Genomic DNA, 26,682 nt, shown 5'->3' on the forward strand with positions numbered 1-26,682 from the left:
TTGCATTGGCAAAAGTGTGTTGATTCTGATGGTGATTATTTTGATCAATAAATTTTTGTTTGAACTGAGATGTGTTCATCTGAATTTAAAAGTTAAAAACTGCAAGAACTTTCTTGACAACCTGATACAAAAGTATCTTTATTCAAAAAGGTTTAGAGAATTTTTATGCCCACAAAACACACACACACACACACACACACACACACACACACACACACACACACACACACACACACACACACACACACACACACACAAATCTCATGAAAAAGAGTTTCATTACTGAAATGGAAGCGTTGAAATTTTTTTATTTCAAATAAAAAATAAAATAAACACATATTTGGAATCATTTCTCTTGTGTTCCTTCATAATTAAAAACCTTTAACAAATTGAGTGATGTCACCAGCGAAAATTGCTTTTAAATCGTCCATATTTTTTTTTAATTTGTGAGTGAAACTCACTCAATTAAAAGACAAGCAACTTATTTGTTTGTCAAAGAAAAGCTTTTAAAATATCGAAAAGACAAATATAGCAGTGAAATACACATAAAAGACACATTGAAAGCACAGACCAGGATTACTTCTCAGCATTTACATATCTTTTCGGACTATTGTCTTTGTCAATGGAGATATTTATATTTCTAATATATTTTCATTCGATGATATCCTGGCATTCTTCAGGTGTATTGTAACTTTACTGTGATGTTTTCCCCACCTATTTACATATGTTGATTCAATAATTGTAAACAATGCATTTTCCAAACGAAATTTTATCTTTAGTAGAAATTTCGTAAATTTCAGGGCTATTTAAAAATCTACATAATTCTGATGAACTAATCAGTTTGATGTTTGTTTTTAAATTAGTGAACTCTCTTGCATTAAGTGACATAAGTAATCAAGTGAGACTTAAAGAGAAAAATATTATTAAAATCTAAATGCAACGTTTTGTAAGAACACTGGCCTCACGTCCACGCAATTTCTTATTGAGCATTATGTCCGAGTTTTATTGATTGAAAACAGGCTTCACAATCATCAGTTCATGAGATTTAATTTTCTATGAAACATCCATGTACACTATTAACATGTTCGTAATAGATTTAAGTGTACATGGGGAGGAAAACATGGACTAGATGCATGAACAAAATACAAACTGACAAAGGTTGCTGCGTGAAAACGGATGGCATGCCTTGTGATGCCCATTAAGGTCGGTTGTCGTGGGTTTTTAGAACATTCATTCATTTCCTCCTTCAAAGTAGACATCAATGACCGCAGTTTGAAAAGTGCTTCATATCGTTTCAAAGCCAAAGCTGGGTCTGGTGAAAACATCAATAAGATCAATCTGGATTTGATCAAAATATAACCGAAGATCAATATGGAATTGTCCAAAACAACTGAAGATCAATATGAATTTGTTCAAAGCATAACCGGAAATCATGCTTAATTTGAGAAAACAATCGAGGATCAAGCTGAATTTGTTCAAAACATAACCAAAAATCAAGCTGGATTTGTCACAACAACTGAAGATCAAGATGGATTTGACCAAAACATAACCGAACTTCAACCATGATTTGTAAAAACATAACCGAAAAACAAGCTTAATTTGGTAAAAAAAAAAAATCATTGATAATTAAGAGGCGAACATTGAAAACGGGCAATGTCATCAACGAGTGGCAGTAAACGCGTTTTAGTCATACATTATGAATCTGCAAAGATGAATAAACGTTATTTTCATGCTATTGCTGGTGGCACCAGGAGTGGCAGTATCATCTTAATCACTGAAATTGTGTTATCATCTGTGCTTCGCGTCTGATGAGCCCAGAATATCGCACCTTATTAGTTCCAAAAATAAATACAGGAAAAACATCACTGTAAATGAATAGACACGAAGGCTGGAGATCAAATCGGCCTAAAAGTAGTAGAAATATAAACATCTATATTGACGAGGACAACTGACTGTAAATAATAGTGACTCTTCGCCCAAAAAATTGAGTTGAAATAAAATTTTTTTTAATGAGTTATTATAAAAACATGAAGCAAAAAAAAAAAAAAAGTTAACGATGTTTTTTTTGCAAGCAACAAAAACTAAAATTGATTTTAAAAAATATTTTTATGAAAGGAAAATATTAAAAATATATTTTTTGGAATTTGTGCAATTTTTATGGCATTAAAATTCTTTCAAATTTCAGTGCTTTTATCGCGAGTTTAACATTTTTTTTTTTTTAGATATTTTTCTTTTTCGATTTTTCTCAGTTTCTCTTAATTTTTTATTATTTGTTTTTATAAAGTATCACACAAAATCAACCAATTCATCTCTCACGTGTTATCTCGCCGAACTTTAAACCCTTTTCTCCAAATAAATGTAAAATAAATTGAAAATATCCAACTAATTTTTTTAATGAAGACGCAGCGTATTACGTTCCCTAAACAATTAAATGACAGAATTCAAATAGTTCACATCGGTTATCTATGACGGATTCTTAAAATTGACAAACTTTGGAAAAGTCAGTCTTTGGCTAAATCCAAATGAATTATCATAGAGCATATTTTTTTCAGAGAATAATAATTCAATGATCCGAATTCTGTAAACAATTTTTAATATAAACAATCTCAATCGTACATAGCAACATAAGATTAATTCTCTTGGAAAAAATACATTCACATTCGTTGAATAAAAGTTTCTACTAAACTGTTGCCAATTTTAGCCAAGCCAACCAGAAAAGTTCTTTAACTCATTCAGATCAGCTTCCAGTTTGAAACAACAGACGCATGTTTTGGATCTTATGGATGACAGTTGGGTCTTTATTTAAGCACTATAATTCGTATTCTTATTTATAGTACATTCAACTAAATCTCAAGGACTACTTATACCAAGTTCATGCAATTCTATTCAGGAGTTTTAGAATGTACAATTGTTTAGCATTTAATATTTCTTAATCACTATGAATTATCAAACTATTCGTGAGTTTTTTTCTGATAAAAATCTCTTTCAAAGTAATAGCAAATGTCCTCAGTTGGTAATTCAACTGGTATTTTCGCACCAGCTGTTTACTCGTAATATATATCTTAATAAAATAAGTTTGATTTGACAAAACAACCGAAGATCAAACTGATTTATTCAAAACATAACAGCCATTATCATTAATATTTGTAGCAATAGTGGTAATAGTAGTAATAGTAATAATAGTACTAGCAGTAACAGTAGCAGAAATGTATTATAATTTTCACGCTTCTTTGACCGATACATTACTTCATGTCATATCTGGCGGAATGTTGTTAAATAGTATTTAGCCACTTATTATTATTATTATTATTGTTATTATTATTATTATTATTATTATTATTATTATTATTATTAGTGGTAGTAGTAATAGTTATAGTAGTAGTTATAATCGTAGTAGAATTCTAATCCTATAACAAATCAAGCGTTTCAAGGGTGATTCATATCAAAGTCGGCACATTTCTATCCAATTTCAGTCAAGCTCTTGTACAGAGCTGTTGATGCTAAATAATTTGCATTCTTATTTTTATTACATTACTTCAAACAATCATGGATTTTTGTCAGTTTTGACCCTTATCTGTCTGTCATTATATTTTGACTTCAGTATCAGTTCTCACATAGATGATCATCACTGACGACAGCAGGTGGTGTTCCATGGAGTCTGGGGAAATAACAAGTCTCTTCAGATTTCGATAACTTTTGCAAATGAATTTCTGTTATTGCAACAGCCGCTTGCCATTGACTTTTCGCTAGTAACGATCATTGGTCTTTAATGGAATTTGGAGATTATTATTATTTGTATTATAACTATTACTATTAATAATGACTGTAGTAGTATTGTTAATGCTATAATTTTGGTCCTCATATAACATATCTGGCATGCCAAGGGCCCTTATCCTAAATTTGAATGAATTCTTTCAAGTAATTTTACAGCGAATAAATGCTTATTACCTTTAGTATTACCATTATTATTAGAAGTACTATTAGCATTATTAGTATGAAACATTCCCATCTTTATGATACGATGGTTCTTCGTGCCAAATTTGCCAAAAGATGTTTAGAGCCTATTAGTGACAAAACGATGCACACACACACACACACACACACACACACACACACACACACACACACACACACACACACACACGCGCGCGCGCACGCGCGCGGGGGCGGGTGGGCGTACAGAACTTCTCAATTTTGGTATTGATCAGATTTACGCTTGTTAATTCGAATTGCGAACCATTGCATTATTTTAGGTCGAATATAATAAATCAAACACGAATTGCAAAGTATCAAAATCGAATCTTTTAATAATTTCAACATTATTAACTGTCTATTTATTTTCAATTCCATGGATTACCCCCTCTTCAATATGTAAATGTAATACCGTTTCCCATGTACTAGTATATCTTATCTATTATTTCTTTTTAATTTTGACCGATCGGACAGAAACAATATTATCAAAGTAATTCATATGGCGAATATTATTTGGATTATTCGGGATGCTGTTCTCATCTTAAGTGTTATTTTCACAACATTCCGATCGATTTAATCACCGACATTCTTCAGCTGTATCTTGTTGAAGTCCCAAGTACTTTATCTGTTGGATAACAGATAAAGTACTTGGTAAAATTCATCTGTAAGTGAGACACTCTTCTTGAGGTTGAAGGTTCAATCCTCTTTGCGAGCGACACTCACAATATAATTGCAAATTACTTCTGTCGATTTGCTGAAAGAATTTTGTTTGAAATTCGGTACAGTTTCTCGAGTTTGACAGAAATCTTCCCGAGCATGACAGAAAAATTCCCGAGTTTGCCAAGATACACCAGAAGAAGATCGAAGGCTACATCGACCGAAACGTTGTGAAAATAATACTCGAGACGAGGACAGTAATCCAAATTATTCAAATAGTACGAATTATCAATCTTTATCTAAAAGATTCAGAAATATCATATGGCAAGGTTTTCTATTTAATCTTTATTATCAGGGATTTTCTCAGAAACTCTTGAAAAGGAGCTTTGCTGATAAAAAACGAAACATTAAAGATTTTACTATATCACCATTATTACAATTTGATAGCATTGTTTCTGCCTCTTCGCATTGAATATTGAATATTTAGAGACTCGCTTTCTTCGTCTATATTTAATTAGAAAGCGTTTCGTGTGACGAGCATCAAAGTTGTATAATCATTTAAGCATGTCTTTAATAAAGTGTGATTCAATAAAATAATCATAACAGATGTCATCATCTGTTCAGTTGATTTACGTGTGGCGAATATGTTTCATCTTGATTCTGAATAGAAGGTCGCGTCCTACTTTTGGCCCGATCACACTGCATCGATACGCTGTGGCTTGGCGTTGACTGTTGTCGCATTAGTCTTGTATATCTGCGCACAAATGCCCTGCGGAGAGTGCTATTCTTATCAGTGTTTCGTCCTTTCTGTCGATTCCGGGCTCTCTTTGATAAACCAATTCCACGATCCTTATCTGCTCGCCGAGACGATGATTCACCTTCCTCAAAAGCCAAATTGCCATTGGAAGCAGTGTACCCCATATTGTCGTATGCGGTTTGGAATAGAGGGTCTAAGTTTGTAAGAACTGTAGACGTTGTCCCCCGTCGCGAGGCACCGAACATGCTGTTGAGAGGTTCTATGTCCGAAAGAACATTGTTTCGGTTAAGATTACTCTTGCTGTCCTGCGAGCTTGAGTAGTCAAGGTCTTGATCCGTGTCCTCGTCGATTCCGTAAAGCCTTTGGAGGACTCTCGCATATTCAACGGCCTCTTGGATATGTTTCTTCGGGTCGTAACGCTTCCGACAACAGCGGAGTTCGGTTGAAGAAAGAATATGTAACAGAGTACCGTAGCGATGTCTCAGCATGGCACCGAATTGCAGGATGAGTATGAAGGCAAAAAATATCAAGAAGACCAAACCTAAAGGTTCAATGGGCAAATCATCTTGACCTGGCCTTGGAATTGGAATGCTCACCTTATCTTTGACGCTTTGAAGCATAAAGATAATTATCATCCAAAAAGCGTTCAGCATAAAAAACGCAAATGCAACGTTATTCCTCATTGATTTTAAATCAGCAGCAACTTGAGCCTGATGGTTCTTATCAACAGCAATCGGATACAAGTACTTTGCGATGCACTGTTGCCAAAACCCGATTTCATGTGAAGGCAGATATTTGATTTCACCCTTACCTATGTTGGTGTCGTCCAGCCATTTTGGGTTCACCAACGGATCTCTGACGTCTTCTAAATCGAGGTCATCATCAGTGCTTGTCGTTTCATCGGCACTTTCATCATTTCCCATGTCTTCTTCTACGATATTTCCAATATTGGATCGGCGTGACCGCCCAGATCGGGATGATGATCCTCTCCTTCGCGACCGACTCGTTGACGTGTTCACCGACTTCACCCCCGCTTCGACTTTATCCAGCTTCTCCATGACACGACGCAGGATCTCCGCATTGACATCAGTGTTAGGTCTCCCGCCACAGAGACGTCTAAACAATCGTGCGATGCTTGGACAGCATGAATCCTCCTCTTCTTTTCGACCAAGCCATGACATAAGGCTGCTTTTTTGGGAAAGTTTCTCCTTTTCGGGGTCGGGCCGGTTCACTTGAGCTGCTTTCTCCCTGGTACCCCAAGAAACTACGTGCATATTACACATGGCATAAACAATAAGAAGGACGTAACCAGAAGGAATACATAAGAAATACAAGGAACCTGGCAGTAAACATAGAAACTCTTGCGGGTGAAACAATGCTGATATGATGAAGATAGCAAGCAGCATAAGTAGAAAGATGGCGTTGGGGCTGACGAATGTATCTTCAACAATTTGTACCATCGTCCCTACGATCACAGCCATCATCAAGAGTGAATATATTGCGCTAAGAATGGCTGCAATTGTTAACTGGTGTTCTGATTTAAGAAGAAAACACATAACAAGATAGACTGCAGCTGGTCCGACGGCTAAAAGGTACGATTGCCATAGGCTGGTGTGTATTACAGCGTTAAAGGCGCCGGCCATCATCAAGAGTACAGTGGCCGGTCCAAGCGTCGTTGACAGCATCAGAGCTGCCTGGTAGGCTATATAAAGGTAGGAGATGTTATCATTCATCTTGACCGTTGTCCGGTAGCTTTGTAAAAGGTCCATGATGTTAGCCAATGTAGACGGAATCCAGCGACGGCGTTGGTTAAAGAATTCTTTGAAACCTTCTGGTGTTTGAGTCATAGCATCGGAGGCGGCGCAGTACTCAACACGATATCCTTGTTGCAGTAATAAAGTACTTAACCATCGATCTTCTCCTAAAAAACAAAAAAAGAAAACAATTATTAAAATCGACGTAACATCAAATAAAATCAATAATACTTTAAACATAAGATTAATTAAAATTAAAATAGAATGGTGCATATTAGAGCAGCTATCCCCACTCAAAGAATTTCAATAAATTGGCTCATGATTTTTTTTTAGAATTAAAAGGATCTGCTGCCATTATTTTCCCCAAAACTGCAAAACTTTGGGATTCTCTTCCAGTTTCCTGCTTTCCCAATTGTACTGACATGCAGAAGTTCAAGTGGAATGTGGACAGACATCTTGCTGCTAAACTCCCTACATAGTACCCTGCAACTTAGGTCCCTGATAGTAAGCCCCCAGCATCAAAGTGGCAACGTGCCTTGTTTTGGGCGAAAATGCAATAAAAATTATCTTTTTTTATTGTAAATTATATTATTTCAATCATTTTACTTTTAGAAATGTTTATGGTAAAACATTTTTCTACATATATTATTCAATAACCCTTGCAATGTTAATTAAATTAAACTCATCTCCTAATATTTTTTGTTAATCGTTCACGAGTTCATATCCGTAAACATTATTGTTTTCTTTTTATTATATATATATATATATATATATATATATATATATATATATATATATATATATATATATATATATATATATGCGTGTGTGTGTGTAAGGGGGTTGTATACAAGAAGAAAATATCGACAATACAAAAGTATATACTGTTGCATATAGATGATTTAATTATCAATTTAATAATGTATAATTATTAATTTAATAATTATACATAAGCATTTCAAAGCCTAATGCTTCTCATAAGAAAAGAAGAGAAGGTGCTTGGTAACAAATTAAGAATGCGACATCTAGTGATAGGCACATTAGAAATGAAATATTAGAATACCTGTCTACTTTTTACCAATCCACTTCAGAGTTTCTACTTGTGTGCAGCTGAATTATCTATAAATTCCCCAGATCAACTACCTAATTAGAAGAAATCGACCATTACTTTTATATATTTCTCTATATGAATTATCCATGTTGTTAGCTTATCTCTTTCTGAACATTTACCTATTATATCATATCTTTACAAAGATATTACATTGATATTATATATTTACATTGATGTTTTACCAGTCTATCTAAGTCCTCTACATGAACTAGTTTTAATTTATGTTCTTCACGCTTACCTTACCGGATATTTTATTGATTCCAAAAAAACAAAAAACAAAAACAAAACAATATGTAGTTAATTATAGTTATTTACAGGATTAGTAATTGTTATTTGATACAGTGAATGTAGGAATTCCCAATGCAATCCAATATTATCTATTTAATTGAAAGGTAAGACTACAAACCTTCTTCCCAAATCCCTTAACCCTCTTTTTTCTCACTACAGTTACCTCCTCTCTCTTTCATATAAATAAATAAATAAATATATATATATATATATATATATATATATATATATATATATATATATATATATATATATATAAGGAAGAAGATGGTTCTTTTCGACCCGAGACGTGTTTAGCCATCCTCACCACTTAAATACTTAAACAATAAATAAAAGGTGGAATGATGAAATTGTCGCCCCAAAGAATACAACATGGTTCCATTTCCGTTTGATTAAAACCAGTTTTCTTTTTTTTTTTTTTATTGCAGTCTACTAATTGGTCAGTTGTATACAAATCCAAAAAGCGATAAGAGCATTCTACCATGTCTGAAAGTGACACAATTTTCAACGAGCGAGATCGAAGATGCACCGCTGTACAACTTATGCTCTCTACCGATTCCAATTATTACAATAGAATCATTACCAGATCCATCAAAATACGTCGCTGGATTGCCACGAATAACAGGGACGAATTAAGGTCTTGAAAACAAAGTTTCTGGCCACGGTTATGGTCTTTAGTGTGGTTTCAAATGAGGGTCACATTATGCCTCCTCACATCTTCGAAGTCGGTTTGAAAGTCAACATCAACGTGTACTTGGATGTGCTAAAGAGTGTGGTAATTCCCTAATACAATAAGGTAACCGCTGGCACACTCTGGGCGTGACAGAAGGACCCTGGCTTCAAAAGGAGTGCTACGAGTTTGTACCCTTATGTCACTGGCCCCCTCCTGCCCCGATCTGAACCTGCTATACTACTTCGTTTGGTCATGCGTTGAGAACATCACTAACATGACCTCTCACAACACGAAAGCTGTTCAATTGACTGATTGGTCTAATAGTCTCTATCGATTCGTTGTTTTCATAATTCATTGTAATTCAATTTCCTATTCCACTAATTTATTTCCAAAAACTGCAAGCTTGGGAACTCTCCTACCCCCTACCTATAAACTTGGTATTTTTAAAGACTTAGGCCAATATTCATACCTTGTCTTTGCAATAATCATCTTAAGCTCTTTACATCATTAGGTTTCATGCATTGTCCGGAACGATTTTCATTAAAATGGCAAATTAAGCGATATCAACGGACAAAATACACATAAGGGTATTGGCGTGCACCTTATTCATATTTTTCCTTACAACTAATTTATATTCATTTTGCAGCTAGTGAATCTAATAAAGAAGTGCTTCCGAGTGACTCACCTTGATCGTATTGCAAATAGTGTCGAGCTTCGGCTGATTTTGTAGCGTATGTTCTCATCACATTGTCATCCATGAGGGCGGATCCACGGAATAAACTAAAACAACCAGGACTGCAAAGTACGCAGCCCAACATGTGTTCCGCAGCTTTTTGGAGCCAATGGCCGACTGCGTACTCAAAGATTTGATACCAAACTATGGGACCTACAAAGAAACAATAGCAATGATAGATTTGGCGATAGAAATGTAATCATTGCAGAAACAAGAAAGAAAAAAAGAAATAATAGAATTTTACATGATTTACCGCCCTGATTTTTACCTCAGTACCAAAGCCAACGAAATCTGATATTTTTAATTGAACCTTTCTCTGTTGGCTGAGGAATGGATCTGCCCATTTCCAGTTCTAGGCCCACCTTTTATCTAGAATCAAAACAAAACACGTAGCTCTCTAGCATTATTCATTACCACCTGAGCTGAGCTAAGTCCATATGAATAAAGACATATTGAAAATTAACGTAGTTTAACCTATGAATGCATATTTGCGAATGCATAGAACTTACACGTTTGGTGCCATATTTTAAAACTTTTGACTTAGCAGCTATTTTTCAGGTTAAAAATGAAATAGAATTTGTTCCACAGATCCAAATGTCCTTTATATCAAGTTTCAAGTCTATAGACCAAACATTAACAGGGTAGTTTAGTAGAGAAAGTTTCACCCGAAGGTCACTTATATATATATATATATATATATATATATATATATATATATATATATATATATATATATATATATATATAGTACAAAACTTTGTAAAAATTCAAAGACTTACATTTTTTCTTTTTTGTAATTTTTATTTATTTCATTCTTGGATTTATTCATTACAGCCGTTTCGTTAATGGGATGGCAATTTTATGAAGTTATGTGTTCATAATATATATATTCAGGCTGACATTGTTAAAAACAGCAAAAAGCTTCTGTTTAGTAATACCTCTTCTTCATTTTTTCAATTTTTCGTATTACCGTTTTTGTATATATATATATATATATATATATATGTATATATATATATATATATATATATATATATATATATTTAGTGGAGATAGTAATTAATAAAAACTGAAGAAAGTGCTCAATACTGTTGTAGAGCAAATATGCGTTTTATTTTTATTACCGTATCTTTCTGTTAAGTTACATTATTGTTTCGGCTACACGGCCGTTTTTTGCCGGTCTGTAGCATCCTCAGACTTTTACAGAACCCTGTAAAAGTCTGAGGACGCTACAGACGGCAAAAGAACGGCCGTGTAGCCGAAACAATAATGTAACTTAACAGAAAGATACGGTAATAAAAAATAAAACGTATATATATATATATATATATATATACATATATATATATATATATATATATATATATATATATATATATATATATATATATATGTATCGAACGTATGAATGTATGATCCAAGCATTTTTCTTCTCAAAGTGTTCGCGGCTTTAACTTTTCGTAAAATCGTCTTCACATCATCAGGAATGTGTATTAATATTGATAAGGAATTATGGAAAGATTTATTTAAATAGTAGTTAAGGTGCGAGCGAGGTTCATTGAGACTTCTGACAGCGGTGGGGCGTTGCATGCCTGTTCTAGGATCAATGGCACGAACGAGTGGGTGTGGCGGGAGGGGTGGAGGAGTTATGCGAAGCATTAAAATGTATTAGTACTATTCTGAAATGTGACCTGATTAAGGCTAGATTTTTGCGTTTTGATATAAACAACTTCAAGGATTTTAAGTTTCTTTAAATTCGTTTCGTGGTGGAGTATTTTCGTGTTTTTAACTAGAATTTCTCTAAAATTTGAGAGAGCAGTGAAGGGTTTTATGTAAAAGTTGGAAGATGGCACTAGATTCATCTATGGAAGGTGAGGCGGCGTGATAATGTGATCGTATGTCCGATGTATTATATGAACAGGTTACATGGCGTTACTCGGAGTTGTCCGGCGTTGCTCGGTTCATAAAATTCGCTTAAATATATCTTGATTCATGCAGATTTCGTTTTTATTATTATAAATCAGATTCTCTATTGATTATTATGTTATACTATATGTATAGTAGAGATTTCAAAGGTTGAAAAATATTCCTTATCATCTGAGCTAAATTAACAGGAATATCAAAACTTTACAAATTAATTGACTTAAACGTATAAATGTATATTTGCCCATGCACAAAGGATACAATTCAATTCCACTAAGGCCTGCTGAGTTCCAATTTTTTAAAATTCTGACCTCTTAGCAGCCTTTCCCAGCTAAAACGCAAATCGAATTTGTTCTACGGGTTCGAAGCCCATATAAATAATTTCAAGTCTCTAGACCAAAAATTGGCAGAGTAGTTTGGTAGAGACCGATCCACACATACACACATACACATATATATATACAAAAGTTCATTAATATATATATATATAAAATAATTATATATATATATATGTATATATATATATATATATATTCTAGGTTAAGATGATTTAAAGATAAATACCAATGAATTTATGGAGGTTTATATAAGACTTCTCAATAATAAATCAACCCAGGTATACTTTATATATATATATATATATATATATATATATATATATATATATATATATATATATAATTTATAAAATATACATGGCGATTAAGCTACACTGAATATTCGGCGTTTCATCCACTCTAGGACTCCTCAGGCTTGTGCGCGAATTCTGTGGTTGTTTATTGTTTTTATATGCTCCTCTGCTATATATATATATATATATATATATATATATATATATATATATATATATATATATATATATACAAAGACCAAAATACTGGCCCAACCACCATGAATGACACCACCATAGAAGGCGTCGAGCATTTACCATACTTGGGCAATATTCTTTCCACTCAAGCTAACTGCTCTAAAGAAATCGAAAACCGACTAGAGGCATCACACCGCTTTTGGAAGACTCCACCAGGATCTTCAATCGATTAAATGCAGGGAATCAACCCCGAGGCCGCCCGCTACTTAGATTCAAAGACCAGCTTAAGTAATCTCTAGGTGAGTTCAAAATAGATCCAAACACATTTGAAGCCTCATTGAACAATAGACATGAATGAAGGAAGAGAATCAAAGTGGGTACAAGCCTATTCGAAGAAAATAGAAGAGCCAATCTAATAACAAAACGGCAACAAAAGGCCCTTAGAACTAACCAACCGCAGCCACTCACCCCAAAATGCAACGTGACTAATGCCCCCGACTATTCAGAGCCCAAATTGTTTTTTTTTCCAGCCACAAAAGGATTCACCATCCTGATAATGACTAAAATTCTTGCGGAACTCATAGAGCTTTCTTTTGTTTCTTTTCTGTATTAGACTTGGGAATTATGATATTCAGACACGATAGAGAATTATTCCAGGTTAGAAACATTCAAAGATAAATACCAATGAATTTATCTTTGATTTATATAAGAGTGTTCAATAATAGAGTGAATAATCTATTTGTTACATTACCGATTTTCAAACAGGTCAATTTCTCTAGTAAATGTAATACAATAATCTCACCAGAACCGGAAGGATGGATTCGTCCACAGGCGGCTCCGACCTTTTTGCTTTTCTTCATGCGATCGACTAAAAGTTGGACGGCACCAGGTTTGAAATCGACATCTCCATCCAACGCCAGGATGTAGGTATTCTCAGCCTAAAACGGATGGAAAAGAAAAATTGTTCTTTTTGAAAATATTTGTTAGCGGGAAATATGTAAATGTAAAGAAGACTATTAATATTTTAAAAAATGTATTTTTTTTACTATTGAAGTACCACTTATTAAGGCCAATAGCCACTCAAGGATAAGGATTATTGAGAAAGATTGGTTTTCAGCTGAAAGATGAATAAAACTGTAAGCTGGAGATAAATACCAGCGGCATTCACCCTAGTCGAATTGAACCGGCTTCAGATGAAGGCGGAAGTTTCTAGAGAATATCAAATTCACAAACGGTCCTCCAGACGCAATTATGTTCCGATCAAGGGAGATGACGCTGTTAAGTTTTTGCAGTTCTTGTAGAGAGGTGTCGTCGTCCTCCTCCTACATAGTAACTCATTTGGTACTGACCAAGCTCAATATTATTTAACTTCGGTTTGTCAAAACGATTATGCCGTATAAAAATATGGATGCACTAGCATTGGTTAATAGTATAAACCTGAAGACGATCAAGTTGTAATAGGGAGGTAAGCAGTCCTGACAAGGAAGCAAAAGAATTACTGTGATACAATATTCTCCTATAGAAAGAATTGTATGCTTTTAGGTTGCCAATAGTGTAGGTCGTAAATAAAGACAAATGTATAAATGATAATAATTTCTTCTATCAGTAACTGGTTTTGGGAAGTGACAGTGGCTAAGTCGTTAAGTCGGACTGGCAAACAGGGTATGCTAGTTTGAATCCAGTTCGTTTTACAATAACAATTTCATTTAGGATGTTGTCAAACTTCATGATGTATCTGATATTTTTCAAGAAAGAATTCTAACTAGAAAGATATCGTGGAAACGAATGCCAGCAATAAAATTTGCTGATTCATACGAAATTAATGAATGAACAAGCAACTGTTTTTTAGATAAGATTATATGATATTTTTATTTATGGAGATTTCATATGAATTATAATAAAGTCAATTAAAAAAAAAAACGGGACTTGGGTGCCATCTTATCGTGTTAGTAAAAGAAAGAAAAAAATGCCGCGTGGTGGACGCACGTAAGAAAGTTGAGAATTTTATATAGGAGAGAGAAATCGTTATTAAAAGAATAAATGCCGCGTGCTTGGTGGAACTTGCAAAAGTTAAGTTCGTAAAAGAACATGCAATAGATTGGACCAAGACGTCTTCGGTGTTATCACGTGCAAATTTAGCTTTTTAAAATGAAACAACAAATCAACCGTTCGCGCATAAACAGCGGGGAAACCAAGATTTTTTTTACCTAACCCTCACTTAAAACAAAACGACATTTCTACATGAAATATTTGTCCATTTTTTTCTAATTTTTCGATGTTATATGTCCGAGAGATCGCTGCTCTTTCTAACAGTATCAGTTTCATGCCGGTTCGATGCGGATGACAAAAGTGTTTAGCGGACATACAAATACACAAGAACACAAACACATAAACACACAGACAACACAGACTTATATAATAGACGGTTGACAACGCTGATTGCTATCGGAAGTAATTTGGGCTTCGAGTTTCAAATCTTGGCTTAGATACGCTTGCTTGTTTTTCACACTTTAAATTTTTTTCAAGGAGCCTACTTTAGAATAAGGGTTAAATATTAGGTAGATGACGAGACAACAAGGTCATGAAACTTTAGTAGGGACAGATTATCTAAGAGGATTTCTCAACATGAATTTATTCACATTGTATTTGAAGAAGACCATCTTATAGTCATAGGGGAAGCAGACCCGCGGTATTGTGTTCTACAGACGGACAGTTCTAGGAAAGAAACTCTGCTCATGGACGTTGTGATTAGTTTTTAGGCATTGATAAAAATGCGGGAATTTGTTGGCGGTAGTTGCAGCTAGCCGTGTATCTGTTACCAACATTTTACGGGGAGGGACCATAGATTAGAGCTCAGTCGAGCACGTACCGTAAAATTAATGATGGAGCAGAGACAAACTCGCAACGTCTCTTCTGTTTCTGTGAGAAAGAGGAAGGAAGGAGGCGAAAGGTCATTGCCCACTACATTTTGCAGACGGTTTTGCACCCTGTCAAAGCAGGAAAAAATACACCAGCACTCCATCTTAGGACGTATTTAACTCTAGAACAGGCAGAGAATTGAGTCAAAAGTGAGTAGTCTCTGGAGCGGTAGAACGGTCCCACCACTTTCCCAATGATTTTGGCAACGGATCTGATGTAAATCTTTCATTTAAAGTCAGAGTAGAAGTAAACCCAAAAAAGGAATTTGTCGAAGCCAGGTGCTTCTTCAAGATAAGGGCTATTCATTTCAACGGGTGAAAGTTTTGTTTTGAATGTATTAAAGTTTATTAGCCAATTTTTACTCCATTGTATCATACGCGCCAAGTCGGAAGAGAGAGAATCAGGAAGGTATTGATGTTTGTCAGCTTTTGTAATGTTGTCATAGATGATAGCATCTTCTGCATAGATGTTGAAGAATGAAAGAAGAATGTAATTTGGGAGGTCGTTGATGAAGACCAGGAAAATAGTTAGACCCAAGATGAATCCCTGAGGTACGCCAGCGTTAATACTGTGAATTTCATATTTCTGTCAATCAATAACCACTTCTATAAACCTTTCAGAGAAAAAAAGATTCTATTGTTGAGAGGACATTTATAACTATTCCGTTGCTGAAAATCTTTCTTGAAGTAGACTTTGTGGCAATCCTGTTTCAAGTAGTGCAAAGAAGGGTTCTGCATGATACGACGGAAGCGTTTGTGGATGACTATATATTATAAATGCATCATCCATTCTCTAATAAAGTCCAATATATATTCATTTGTACAACCCATCTTGCCACGTAAAGGTTAGCAAATAAAACAACTCTTTTTGTACCTTACCTGTCATAAATATATTTTCAATATGAAACTACGGAATAATGATGTTCAAGACCTCGAATTAAAAAAAAAAACTTCGACAAAATCAGAAGTTTAAAACAGATTATATACATGTCTTTACTTACTTGGACGAGAGTTTTTTCTGGGATGTTCTTGAAGATGTTGCCTTTTACAAAATGCGCCGGGGATTGTTTCCATTTCTCACTCTGAAGCGCTTGTTGGCTACTGTTATTCTGTGTACTGTCATCTTGTTGCCCGAGTAGACGGTATCCAAGAAGATAATACATGTACATCACCTACAAAATAAATACGAGATAATATTAAGATATTAATAAACTTTGTTTTCTGTCTGTCTCTGTATCCGGTTAAAACTAATAAACTGCCAAAAATGCATTTACAAAAATTTCAAAAATTAATATTCAATAACTGTTGTATTGTCTGTCTGTCTGTAACGATTTATCTGTTTATTGCTCACGTATGTGTAATGAGGTTTGTTGCACTTCTACGAAATACGTGCTGCTAAATAAATTTAAACACTCTAGCTTGTTCCAGACGTTTGACATCCAAACACAGAGACGGTTTTATAACAAAACTGTTTTTTATTTAATTATTATTTTGCTTGCAGTGGTTGTCGGACGTATCGAGCAAGGGTGAAAGGTGAGGTTGAGATTAACGAGCTAATGACGTAATGATCGTGCGCTTCTCCCTCTGTCTGTCTCTCTCTCTGTCTTTGTTCGTCGAACGTTTTGCTTTTATTGAGAACTTATTTCTTTTTCCATTAGAGGTCAATATATGTGTCCAAGTCCGACATGTTATTTTCTTTGTTCTCTGCTAAGCTGGCATTTGTGTGTGTGCACAATCTCCAAGTTCTTTTATCCAGCATAAGTATTATTAAATAAATATATACTCTTATATTAATTCCTTTCAGGTTACAAAAGAAGGAAATTGATGCATTGGTTTATTTCTATTTATAATAACTTAACATATCTTTACGTTACTGATTCGTACAAATTGTATTTAAATACCTGATTTCTGTTATTGTTAGCAGAAGAAAATCAATTCGACCTACGATCACAAAATGGCAAGAAAACTTTAAAAAAATGAATTATGAGTTTGGTTCTGTTTTATGGAAATCGCTTCAGACAAGTACCTCATGTAAGGAGCTTAAAATACTACTTCAATACTACTTGCCAACGATAAAAGTGTTAGATTGAATAGAATCTTACCCAGATACTGCATATCAATCCTTTTTTTTAGTCGTTTCATGCTGACTCCAGTAACTTTGAAAAAGTATGCTTCAAGTTTTTTTTTGATATTTTTAAATAGTTGTTCATAGTATTTGTATTTTTTTAAAGGGAAATTGTTCCCTTTTGCATTTGTCACTAGTGTCAGTGGTTGTCTTTTGAGTCTTTTGAGTCTGTCGGTAGTTCAAATATTTATGTCCAAGGTTAAAATTAATGTTGAAGTTTTAAGCGAATAACTCACTAACAAAATCTGTTACACATACAAGACATAAAACGTTTTCATCATTTATTACCTGCGACCACCGTTTCTTCTGTCGGCTCATTTCTCTATCTTTGATGTGCGCTATTAGACAGTTTCCGCCAGGTAAATTCCACACAAGGCGGCCACCGTAAGGCGTCGGGATACGAACTGGGTGGATTAACGACAACTCGCTCTCATGAATGGCACTAAAGAATAAGAACAGAATACTTAATGTAATTAATAGCAAAACAAGATGATCAATATTAATACTAGCTAACATTACTTTATAATAATGTAGTAAAACTTTGATAAAACTCACAAATATGCTAAGGCAATTAAATGCATATTGATAAAATAGTAATTACACTACTAAAGTTATAGGCATAAAAATGTTTTAATTTGGTTAATAAACTCCCATAATGTTTTCTTATTTACTTGCTCCCCCCCCCCGCGAATGAATTGTTAGACTCACGGCCAGTTTTTTTTTATGTGGGAGCCCAACCCCATAGCCACAAAAGCGGTTTGAATGGGAAAAAATAAAAGTTGCCGCAGTAAGGAAGGAACTCATCTCCTCCGACAAAGCAAAAAAATACCCCCCCAGAAAAAACAAAACTCCCCCCCAAAAACAAAAAACCCAGAAAAAACAAACAAACAAACAAATAAACAAACAAAAAAGATAGTACATGTTGATTCTAGTCTGAACCCCAAGAAAATTTCGCCGATTAAAGGCCCTTTAATAAGGGATTTAAATCAACAAAATTTATATAATTGTCCGTCTGTTACTAATAGTTTGATGTTCTACAATGAAAAGTAAACCAATTCAATAGAACGAGTCAGATTCATCGAAAGACAAATGTCAAAACTGCAACAACACAACAACAACGCAATGTAATAAGACATGAAGCCCCGAAGAAAACTATGTGAAAATATAACGTACACGATGAAAATGATGGCTTTAGAACTCCGCATATTATGAATGGATTTCTAAATAATAACGTTACTATTTCAGAACGATTCGTATTCACCAATAATTACTTTATTTCCCTTTTCTCCAAAACTTTAGCGAAACAGAGGGAGAAACTGGAAGAGAGTTTGTGGACGACAGACGATAGTCTGCAGTTGGGATTCGAACGTCTAGAAGCGAGACGGTTACTTTTGAAACTTAGAATGTGAGGCTTTGAAATCTTGACTCAGAAAACCACGACCGGTCTGGAGAAGAAATAAACCCATCATGTGTTTTTATAAACGTCGTCTTTGTGTTGTAATTCTACAGAAAGGTAAAGTGAAAATTGTTATATATGTCTTATGTATATCATGTGGTTTAAAATGTCTTAACATACACATCTTACATACACAATATGAACACTAAGACTGTCTCAACACTATCTCCTCACTCAAAGAGCTTCTACACTTCTAAGTATGAACGTTTATAAATATGAATCTCCTTATAACACGAACAATCTCTCAAACAACATCTCTCTCTCTAAGTCTCAACAGCAACATCTCTTAATAAGACAAACTCTTAATAAGACTCTATATGCACTTTTAATAACAACAACAAAAAGAAAAGAACAATAATAACAATAAATATATAATAAATACAATTTGGTGCCCGTTGACTAACTTGCATCAACGATGCAAAACCGAACCTGGGGTAAATACAACACCTTGACAGAGTTCAAAATAGACTTCGTAGTCTAGTGGGAGAGAGCCTTTTCTCTTCCCTGCAACCCCTTTCCTACAGAAGAGACGTTGTGAGCTTTATCGTTATTTTCATGGCTAGTGCTTGTCTGAGCTCCAATCTATGGTTCCCTCTCGCCAAACCTTCACGAAAAACACTCGTCTAGCTGAAACTACTATCAATAATTACCTCCACTCTTTATCTATGCCTAAAACATAAACGTAAATTCCATGCGCACATGTTCTTTATAAGAACTGCACGCCTGTTCCGGTTCCTTGCTTTCCAGCTGACTACAGTATGGTCGTCTTCAAGTCCAATGTAAACAAATTCTTGATGAGCCGTTCCTCTTAAGTAATCCAATTTACCAAATTTACACTACTAACGATTACTATGATATTGCCCCCTTGACTACGATGCACTCATTCACTCTTATCCTCGAGTGGCCTTCGGGCCTTGATAAATGATGATTTCTTTGTAAAAAATAAATCGTTATAGCACCTCTTATCTTACACATTTGCATTTTATCAATAAGCATAATAGTATTAAACAATATCATTAAAGAGGGAGATGCTTTTACGAAGTTTTAACCTAAGTTTAAAATTAACATTCCGGTTCAAATTTAGTAGACATAGCCGTTTTAGATTACTGAGATTTTCAAAATACCCAAAACATTACATAAGGTCAAAAATAATATTCTGGTTCAATTTCTGTGGAAGAAACCCTTTTCAAATTACCTATGTTTTTTTCAAAACAAACCAAAACTTAACTTATGTAACGTACTACGCCTTTTGTTTTAACGGTGTCGTTACATGTCAACACTCGGAACCCGCACGTTGTATGCAGACGGTTGCAAAGAAACAAAGGAAATAATTCGACTGACTTTTATTAGTAGAAACAACAGCCATTTATTTACAGGTACTTTCTAAAATAACGCCTTTTAAAAAAAAAAAATATTTTCGTACTCCAATATACTGAACAAGACTATGCTATGTCGAACACGTGGTAGACTGTATTTGTTCGGCCATGTTTAGGACGCGTCTTTTCCCGTCACTATCAGGCTATATGTGTAACGTGTCTTTCTCTGTCCTTTCCGGGTCACGTTTTTCTTTATATATACTATTTTTTCTTTTCTTCTTCCTCGCTGGAACGTCTCCTCGTAGACGGTTCCATATTTGCATACATTGACTGTTGCTGTTGCTGCCGTCCGCGCTCTGTTACACTTAGGGTTAGTTTACAGTTATGGCTAAAAATAGCATACTTGTAGTACGGGTATTGAAAGTTATTCTTAAAATAATAATGAAATATCTACTACTATATTCCAGGATAAATATCGGACTCTCCCTCGTTTATAACTATATTTTAATGTCCGAAATGATCATTCGTTAAAAAACAGACAGTTTTAGGTAAATAGTGCTACAACTATTTATTTGAAAGTATATAGTGTTAGTTAAACATCATAGTCACCAACGATTAAAACTGAATTGTACTTAAAATTTTCAGATTTTTACAAGTAAATTGAATTTTGTTAATAGTTTAAAGACCTCCAATTGTACTTCAAATTTCGAACAGTCACAAAGTAATTGATTTTTGCCAACTATTAACAGAATATGAAAATGGCTGACTTATTTACTAAACCACCGGTTTGCATTATAATGCATTTAATCTTTTGATTATATTTTAATTTACTACTTTTTAATTTTTTTTATTATAAATGAAAAAATAACCATGTTATTAAAATGACCATTTAGAAAAAATCGAATTTAATTTGTCTTAAAATATGCTTAAAAAATAGATTTTATTGCTTGAAATCTACAGTGAATCTTCTTTTTTCCTTGGGGAGCAACTCCTATTAAACACTTTATCACCGCAAGAATGATTCTAAAATATATTTAAAATCGAAATTTAATCTCTAATTATACACTTCTTTTACCTTGCCAAAATTACCCTCTTTCCTGAGATACCTCTAAAGCTCACCAGAGAATTATCATAATAAATTTTCTACGAATTGAAATAAGAAACCTAAAATAAAGTGCGTATAACAAAATAAAATAAAATTCGAGATAAAATCATATTTTCATTATCGACACCTTAAAAGGATGTTTTTATGCAATGGTAACTTTTAATGCGCAGACATACACGTCTTTATATATTTACAAAAATAAACTAATGGTCATATTTTCACAAAATATCCGATATTTATTTAATTTTTAATTAATTATGTAAATTGCAGTTTTCGAAGAATATACAAGGGGAAATATTTTTTGTACCTGATAACACCCATATTTCATTTCATGCAATCTGAATAATATGTTTTATAATCCGTCGATATTTTAACATTATATATGCTGTAGTTACATTCATTTTTATACTTACCATGAATTCGTAAAAATATGCAACTAAATTCATTATTATTATATTTTGATACAAAATCTCATTAATATATACTATAATATATTGAATTGCAATGAAAAAAAACATTCTCAAAAATAATTAAAATTCATTTTTCCGAAATGTTTACTTTTAACCATATAATTTTGAGTAAACGTTCATATTACTTTGGGCAACGCCGGAAAATGTGTCATTCTAGTTGTTTATAATTATTGGCCCTTTAAGAGTTTTTACTCTGAGCACTATAACTAAAAATAGTAAAAAATAAAAAGCAGGCAACTAGCGTTTATGCAACGTTTTAATCCTCTCGACTCTTTACCCACATTTGGCATCTATAGGTGCTAAATTTCCTTTAATTTTCGTGGCAATTGTTAGTGAGCCGAAGTAGACACCATGTTACAGCAGTGCCAAGATTGTTGGGCAGGTCATATATACAGCATACCTGATTCAAGGCTCCCGGTGAACTTTCAAAAAGGAAAATGACCCACAGGAGGACAGCAGAAACGGTTCAAGGATAAGATTAAGGACTCCCTCAAATAGTTCGGTATATATTCCAACTCATGAGAAAAACTATCCAAGACAAAAGGGTCACAATTACTAAATCCGCACGCAATGAAGAAGGCAAGATAAAACGTGGCATTAGAAAAGACAGAGCAGTCAACATCTCTGATACAGAATTATTCCACAGGGGTCCAACATGCGGGAAATACTTCAAAGCTTGAACCAGTCTAAAAGCCATCTTCGACTCACAGAACAATTGCATGGCCACGGCTATCTTCGGAAGCGATGGGCAAACATCATCATATATAGTATGTTTTCAAAATATATATGGTAATTAAGTTACACAAAATTTTCGCATTTCATCCACGCGAGAATTCTTCAGGTATATCTATATATCGATTATAATAAAGCCGTATTATTGTCTGTTTATTTGTTTGCTTGTCTATATGCATCATATATGACGTCATAGCATATATATATATATACATACATACATATATATATATATATATATATATATATATATATATGTAGCATACGTAATATATGATGTATACTGCACTTCTTTCTGCTTGTGTGATGATAAAACACCTTGCGATTTTAGGCTGTATTAAGTTGATAACTTTGGTCTAAATCAAACCATTCTTTTTTTTACATTGTATTTAAATTTATATAGGTCGATATAGTCGAAAAAAAAAACAAAACAAAAAAAAATAGAAAAGAGATAAAATTCTAAACGTAAGCTATTCTAAGAAAGAAGCTATTAAATTAGAATGTTTTCCATCATTTGCGGACGTCTAGAGTGAAGGGGTAGGATTTTTCTGCCCATTGGCTTATTCGAGATAACTTAATTGTTGAGAATGTAAAAATGCAGCACAATTTCGGAACACATTTCGATGGAGTACTTGTAAAATGCATGCAGAGATGCAACATTGTGGCGATCGGATAGAGGCTGGAGCTATTAGTTTTTTTTTATTTCAGTAGATATATAATTTGTCAGGTGAAACAAATTTTGTATGATTGACGATGTATTATGTTTGGGATAAACTGCGATAGATGAGTCAATAATACAAAACATGGAAATTACATTTCAGTTGAAACGTCCTATAAGATCCAGAGATATATGTAAGTTTATATTCTTCGAGGAATATAGTTTAGATGAAACTCTAAGCGAAGAAATTTTGGATATCTATACTTAAAATCGTTATTTATATTGAGAGTTTAAAAATCGTTTTTTTTAATGTGCCCTGGAATAGAAAACATCTTCGCAAAACGCGGACAAAACATATAGACTCTATGGACAACAAACTACAAAAGAATCCACTTAAAGTTTACGCAAGAAGTAAAACAATCATCTTTATACAAAGAAAGTTTCCGGAACACCAAAAATTTTTGTTCGTTATTGTACGGACTACCTGCGACTTATTTAATTAGTGTTTTTGAATAATCTTTGTGTCGACATTTGTTTTTATGTAAAAGCGTTTTGCACCTGAAAAGACAAAGTGTAATCAACATTTCCTATTTTAACAGGCGTTTAAAAATAGACATTTTTATTGGTTGTTTCGTAAAGTGGTTCGAGAATCCACAAAGGCGTTGTTATATTTTGATAGAAGAAAAATCAAATAAAAGTGTAGAATAAAACCCAAAACAAAACAAAAATAAGCAGAAAAGGAACGAGAAAGAAAATTGTAGACAATTTTCAAAGGTCAGATTTGAAAGAAAAATCTGCAATGGCGATGGTGAGAGAAGAGGAAATTCAGTGAAACTAAAGAAAAGAGCAAAGGAAAAAACAAAAGGAAGAAAACAAGGTGAAAAATGAAGAATATTTAATGAAAAGCAAAAGAAAAAAAATGAAGAGATTAATTCGAAAAAATATAATAAAAGTCTTTATAGAATGAAGATGAGTAAAACAAGAATGATATGGAAGAATGTAAGATAGACAGAAGAAAATAAAAAGAATAGTAAGAAGAATAAAAAAGCGTAGAAGACAAAGAGGGAGAAGGAGGCGAATAAAAAGAGGATAATAAGAAGAGTAAGAACAAATAGAAAGAGGAGAGGAGGAGGAAGAAGAAAAAGTAGTAAAAGAAGAACACGACAAAACTGAAAAATAGAAGAAAAAAATTGTAGAAAACAGAGAATATGAAGAAGGTTTATGCAACAGGACAAATACAATGCGTAAGAAAAAGAAATACAAGGTAGAACGATAAAATTGTCACCATAGAAAAGACGACATGATTCCATTTCCATTTGATGAAAACCTGTTTTCTTTTTTTTTTCTTGCAGACCATCTACTAGTTGGCCAGTTGTGTACAGATCCTAAGAGGAATAAGAGCCTTTTTATCATGTCTGAAAGTGACACAATGTTAAATAAGTGAGATCGGAGATGCATCACTATACAACTCACACTCTCTACCGATTATGACCACAGGACAATTGCTAACACTCTCAAAATGCAAATCCAGACGGTTCAACACTTGAGGGCACAGCTCAACACATCGGACGACCCAGAGTTATGGTCTTTGGTGTGGTTTCAAGTGAGGGCCATATCATGCCATCTCACATTATAGAAGTCAACTTTAAAGTCAACACCAAAGTGTACCTGGATATGCTGAAGAGTGCGGTGATTCCTTGGTGCAATCAGGTGTGGGTGTGGCAGCAGGACTCGACGCCGACCTACAAGTCTAAGAGATTCAGGCTTGGCTTCAGGAGTGATACGACTTTGTATCCTTCTATCACTGGTTCTCCTTCTTCCTCGATCTGAACCTGCTGGACTACTTCGTTTGGTCATACGTCGAGAACATCACCTACATGACCTCCCACAACACCAAAGCGAGTCTGATACTCACCATCTGCCGAGTGTTCACCGAACTTCCACCAGCGCTTGTGGAAAAGCATGCTCCCAGTTCCGGACCTGTATCGGTGTGGTGATTGAGGTGAAGGCGGCTACATTGAATATATGTTAGCTTTACTAAATAATCAAGTTACGTGAATTGATTTTTTCCAAAGATATTTTAAAATAAATCTCTAGCGTCGTTTTTTTTCAGACTACAATTTTATCGTACTTCTTGCAATGTAAAAGAAAAATAAAGATAAAAAGAAGGACACAATAATAACAATAATAATAATAATAATAATAATAATAATAATAATAAGAAGAAGAAGAAGAAGAACTAGCGGGACCTGTGGAAATTCCGCAGGGGACTGTATCATACGTAATATATTTATGTTGGCATTCTGTAGATATACAGCGTAAATAGAGACACTGATATTATTGTAGCTTTTTTTGTTAAAACTGCAAAAGTATTTGTCTAAACTGGCACGAACGCACGACAAAGCCCGGTCGTAAAGTATGCTTAAATATGATATCTTAATTCTTGCAGATTTCATATATATAATATAAAATTAATGTTCTATGGATTTTTATATATTATAAAGTTGCGATTTCAAAAAATAAATACATATATCCATATGACTTGGATGCATTAGCTTGAATTGAAACCGCAAGTGGTTAGGAAACTTGACTGTCGTACAGGCAGTAAGGTTTCAATCCTGGCTTGAGGTAGTTGCCTGTCTAGCCGCACTGATGAGGTGTGAAACAGCGAAAGAGTACTGTATGTGGATGAATATATATATATATATATATATATATATATATATATATATATATATATTAAGTAATGTGATTGATAATTTAAGGACATTTAACTATCGAGCTTATTATATATCTAAATTACAACGAGCACTTTCTCTTTCCTATATTTTAATTAAACTAGTAATTTCACTGTTACATTAAAACACACTCAGCTCTTTAGACTATTGTTCTAATCTCCTTTAAATTATATATATATATATATATAACAGTAGGTAGTAGTTTGCCTGAAGCATTGTTGGTAAAGAAATATATAGAATTTTTTTTAAAAGCCCCCCCCTCACACAACAGGTCACATGAATCTTCACTGCGATACTATTATTGTAAAGAATGAAACCCTTTGTCCGCATAATAATAATAATAATAATAATAATAATAATAATAATAATAATAACGATAACAATAGCAATAACAGTAATAATAATAAATTATACAATATTGTATAAAATAAAGGAAAAATAATATATATATATATATATATATATATATATATATATATATATATATA

At 33.7% G+C, this 26,682-nt stretch overlaps 1 protein-coding gene across 1 annotated transcript in view; it reads right to left on the reverse strand.

The window, feature by feature from the left end:
- Nucleotides 1–295: 295 nt before the first annotated feature.
- LOC145276641 (chitin synthase chs-2-like) overlaps nucleotides 296–26,682 on the reverse strand; it is a 270,308-nt gene continuing 243,921 nt past the window's right edge. Inside the window, exons 28-32 of the mRNA XM_080127832.1 lie at nucleotides 18,008–18,161; nucleotides 16,596–16,766; nucleotides 13,479–13,614; nucleotides 9,898–10,098; nucleotides 296–7,307 (exon numbers count right to left, since the gene is read on the reverse strand). Coding sequence (XP_079983958.1) covers nucleotides 5,242–7,307; nucleotides 9,898–10,098; nucleotides 13,479–13,614; nucleotides 16,596–16,766; nucleotides 18,008–18,161 — 2,728 coding nt within the window. The 3' untranslated portion in view covers nucleotides 296–5,241. The remainder of the gene's footprint in view (nucleotides 7,308–9,897; nucleotides 10,099–13,478; nucleotides 13,615–16,595; nucleotides 16,767–18,007; nucleotides 18,162–26,682) is intronic.

This window comes from Euprymna scolopes, chromosome 5 (assembly GCF_053919585.1).
Source record: "Euprymna scolopes isolate OS-2025 chromosome 5, ASM5391958v1, whole genome shotgun sequence".
NCBI classification, from domain to species: domain Eukaryota; kingdom Metazoa; phylum Mollusca; class Cephalopoda; order Sepiida; family Sepiolidae; genus Euprymna; species Euprymna scolopes.